The sequence below is a fragment of the Bidens hawaiensis genome, unplaced genomic scaffold (assembly GCF_021521415.1).
Source record: "Bidens hawaiensis isolate Kalapana, Puna unplaced genomic scaffold, B.hawaiensis_p1.1 tig00006359_1, whole genome shotgun sequence".
NCBI classification, from domain to species: Eukaryota; Viridiplantae; Streptophyta; class Magnoliopsida; order Asterales; family Asteraceae; genus Bidens; species Bidens hawaiensis.
This window is the reverse complement of record NW_027491424.1, coordinates 135,062-138,415: the sequence shown is the minus strand read 5'-3', so window position 1 is coordinate 138,415 and position 3,354 is coordinate 135,062. Positions and strand designations below refer to the sequence as shown.

The 3,354-nt window shown below is 28.7% G+C and overlaps 1 protein-coding gene across 1 annotated transcript; it reads left to right on the top strand.

Moving 5' to 3' along the window:
• Nucleotides 1-337: 337 nt before the first annotated feature.
• Nucleotides 338-3,354, top strand: LOC143632034 (protein NRT1/ PTR FAMILY 7.3-like). Its single transcript, XM_077100632.1, has 3 exons — nt 338-427; nt 2,811-2,925; nt 3,003-3,354. The coding sequence occupies exons 1-3, from the start codon at nt 350-352 to the stop codon at nt 3,269-3,271; spliced, it is 462 nt and encodes a 153-aa protein (XP_076956747.1). The 5' UTR covers nt 338-349; the 3' UTR covers nt 3,272-3,354.

Sequence of the window (3,354 nt, the reverse complement as noted above, 5' to 3'; positions counted from 1 at the left end):
TCTTCAAAAAATCAATATATTATCTTACTTTTAGGAAAAGACATGGAATATTAGCTGACTACACCAACTTTAAAATGAATATATATTATCTTAATTATTTTCAAGGGAAAAAAGATATATAGACTACTTGACTGATCAACAAACTACCTCTCTAAAATCAAATAACCAAATGGCATTTCAAAATTACTTATAATGTATCTTACACTTGGGCATTTATTTATTCTTTAATAAGAAAATCAGATCTAACATCTTTTTATAATAACTATATTATAATATATATGTACATCCTCCATGCATATATATATGGAGTGATTACATGTAAACCCTTTGGGTCTCCCTTCACACTAAAATGGAGTCAAAAAAAGAATCCAGTCAACCTTCAACAACAGATCATCTTTCAGTATTGTGCAACAATGATAATTTGCAGGTGCCTCTCAGCTCTCTCAACTTATGTTCTAAGAAAAGATATGATAAAATATATTTGTGTGTATATATATACATTTATATTTTATATGTATAATTTGATTAGTTATTTACATATTTTTGCATTTCTATGTGACTTCTGCAAATGTCATTGAAGAAACTTTGAGTTTCTTATTCTTTTGGCACAAAAGAAAATATATTTGACTCCAATCAAATATGTGACAATTGATGAAGAAAAGGTGTGATGAGTCCTACTAATTAGAATTTTTTGATGAAAATATTACCATTTGAAGCATTATTAATTTTGTTTAGTTTACTTAAATTCTTGTAGTTGCTTTAGTTCCAATTTTTTTTCTTTTACCAATTTCAATTTCTTGATAAACATTTTGTGAACCAAATGTTGATGAATTTTCATGTTTATTTGCATATTTACTCATTTTCATTGTAAATGTTTTATATCTATATATTATTATTGTTATCATGTGCTTTAGATATTTAAATAGTATTTAGATGCTAGTTATCAACTAAATAACATGCTTAATTTTATATTATTATTCTTTAATGTGAAACAAGTTGAGTTTATCTAGAAAATTATAGCCTTAAGCAAGCCATAATTGTTGTTTGGTGACAGAAAGGTAAGATAATCTAATGAAATATCTTTGAATTAAAAAGATATCATGATTTTGTTCCATTGCTTAATAACAAATATGCAGATACAAATATAAAACTCATGGTAAAATTTGTTTTATTAAAGAATAACTTTTAAATAAACTTATTTTACTAACTACAGGAATTTGAATAATATTTAGATGTGAAAATTTTAAGTTACATATAGGGCAGAACTAATTCTTTGTTAAACTCGTCTCTAATATGTTATATCTTTTATACATGTTTTGATCGTTGTTTTTAGTTTTCTTTTTGTTGCACGGTATATTTTACTAATCTAACCAATACACTCGATTAGCAAGATGCTAGACAAGTAGTTTTTAGTTAGATCACTTGTTAGGTAAACTCTATATACAATTACTCTATATTTAAAACATCTCTTATTACCTAAAAAATTCCACAAACAAGCTTATTAACTCAGACCACTTGTAACTTGTTTTCTTTAAAGACATGAAACATGATGAATATTTTCTTAGGCTTGAAATTATTTTGTACACCCAAAATGGAAACACATAGTAATAACACTAATTATTTGAAAACCCTTTTAAATATTATCCTAAAAAGATGGATTAGGATTTGATTGATTATATATCAACATATCCAAGTGATGCCTAAATTCAACCCACATCATCATTTTCACTTGTATAACAATAGGCAACTAATATCATGAGTTTTAGATTTGCATTTAATAGTTAAAAGTGACAAATTATATGCATTTAATAATATTGTGGTGATTAAAAAAAGAAAAACATAAATATAATGCAACTTTCTCTTACCTACAATTCAACAATATATATGACAATAAATATCATGTTAATAAAAAATAATAAGTAGATTATGAAAATAACTTTCTATTATTAATTTGTCGTTGGGTTGTCCTGAGTAGTCGAACTTTATTCGTTGACAACTAAATAAAATAAAATTAATAATAATTTGTCGTATCCTTAAAAATATAATATCCTCAATGTGTGGTAATTATTAGTCTAACTGATTTTGACCCAAGAAAAAGTAACGACGAAAAGTGAACTAGAAATTATTTCTCGAGTCTCACACCAAAAAAGATATATACTTTCAACCAACACCATCATCCTCATTTCTAATTTTAAATATTTTCAACATTTCTTTAAAATAATATACTTTAGATAAATAGTTAACGGCTTTCAAAAGCAATCATACAATGCCATTCCAATCTTTTCCGTCATATGTAGATGTATTCCTATTAACATTGTCACAATCTTATGATTGTCACAAACATTTGTAAAACACAAATCATTATACGAACTTTAAAGTGCTTACAAGCCGATGAAAGCTTTAAAAGCATAGTCAGTCACTTCGGTATTGACAGTTTAACAGTCTGTCATATGATTTATGACTTTAAACATGCTGTTTAACCTTTACTATTTATATTTTCTTGACTTCAAAATACGCTGTTTTATGTATATTATTATATTAATAAACCGTTTTATATTTTAAAACTTTTAATACAAATGAACAATTTGAGAAAAATAATCAAAAAATAAATTCAACCCGCCAAATCGCCACAAACTCTATCATTTCATGAAACCATAGTTAGCGGTTTAGTCTAGAATATCTTTAAAGTTGGCCGAACTGGAGTGTGAACATCGTGGGGTCAAGCATAAAATAACCATGATCAAATATTCGATTCTTTACTCGTTTTTAGCCGTATAATTTTATTATGATCGATCAATTATACAATGTAGAACGTTAAAAGCAAGCTTTTAGACGAATGCACTAGGGACGGCTCGTTAGATTGGCATGGAAAACCGGCTGTGAAGAGAAAAACCGGAGGATGGAAATCTGGCATGCTCTTGCTTGGTATGTCTATCAAACAAAAACATGTACACGCGTATATTTATAAGTTGTGCATGATTATGGTGTTTGGTTTGATGCAGTGAACGAAGGACTAGCAACACTTGCATTCACAGGAGTAGAAGTGAACATGGTTTTGTTTTCGAAATCCGTGTTGAGACAGTCGAATGCGGAAGCAGCCAACATGTTTAGCACTTGGATGGGCAGTGTGTACTTGTTCTCTCTTTTGGGTGCTTTCATTAGTGACTCATATTTGGGAAGATATCTCACTTGTGTGCTCTTTCAAGTTGTTTTGGCCATTGTAAGTCAACCCTTTCCCCGACCGGTCTTTCCACTACGAACCCGAACATGACATAAACCTTAAATTCATGTCACACACATGAACCCGAACACGACATGTGTATACGTAGGTTGACACTAACACAACCTGTTTGA

Bases quoted from the DNA above. Each gene is read 5' to 3' on its own strand.
- LOC143632034 (XM_077100632.1), top strand. From the start codon at position 350: ATGGAGTCAAAAAAAGAATCCAGTCAACCTTCAACAACAGATCATCTT. The intron at 428-2,810 runs GTGCCTCTCAGC...TATACAATGTAG, and splicing joins GCAACAATGATAATTTGCAG to AACGTTAAAAGCAAGCTTTT. The intron at 2,926-3,002 runs GTATGTCTATCA...GGTTTGATGCAG, and splicing joins ATCTGGCATGCTCTTGCTTG to TGAACGAAGGACTAGCAACA.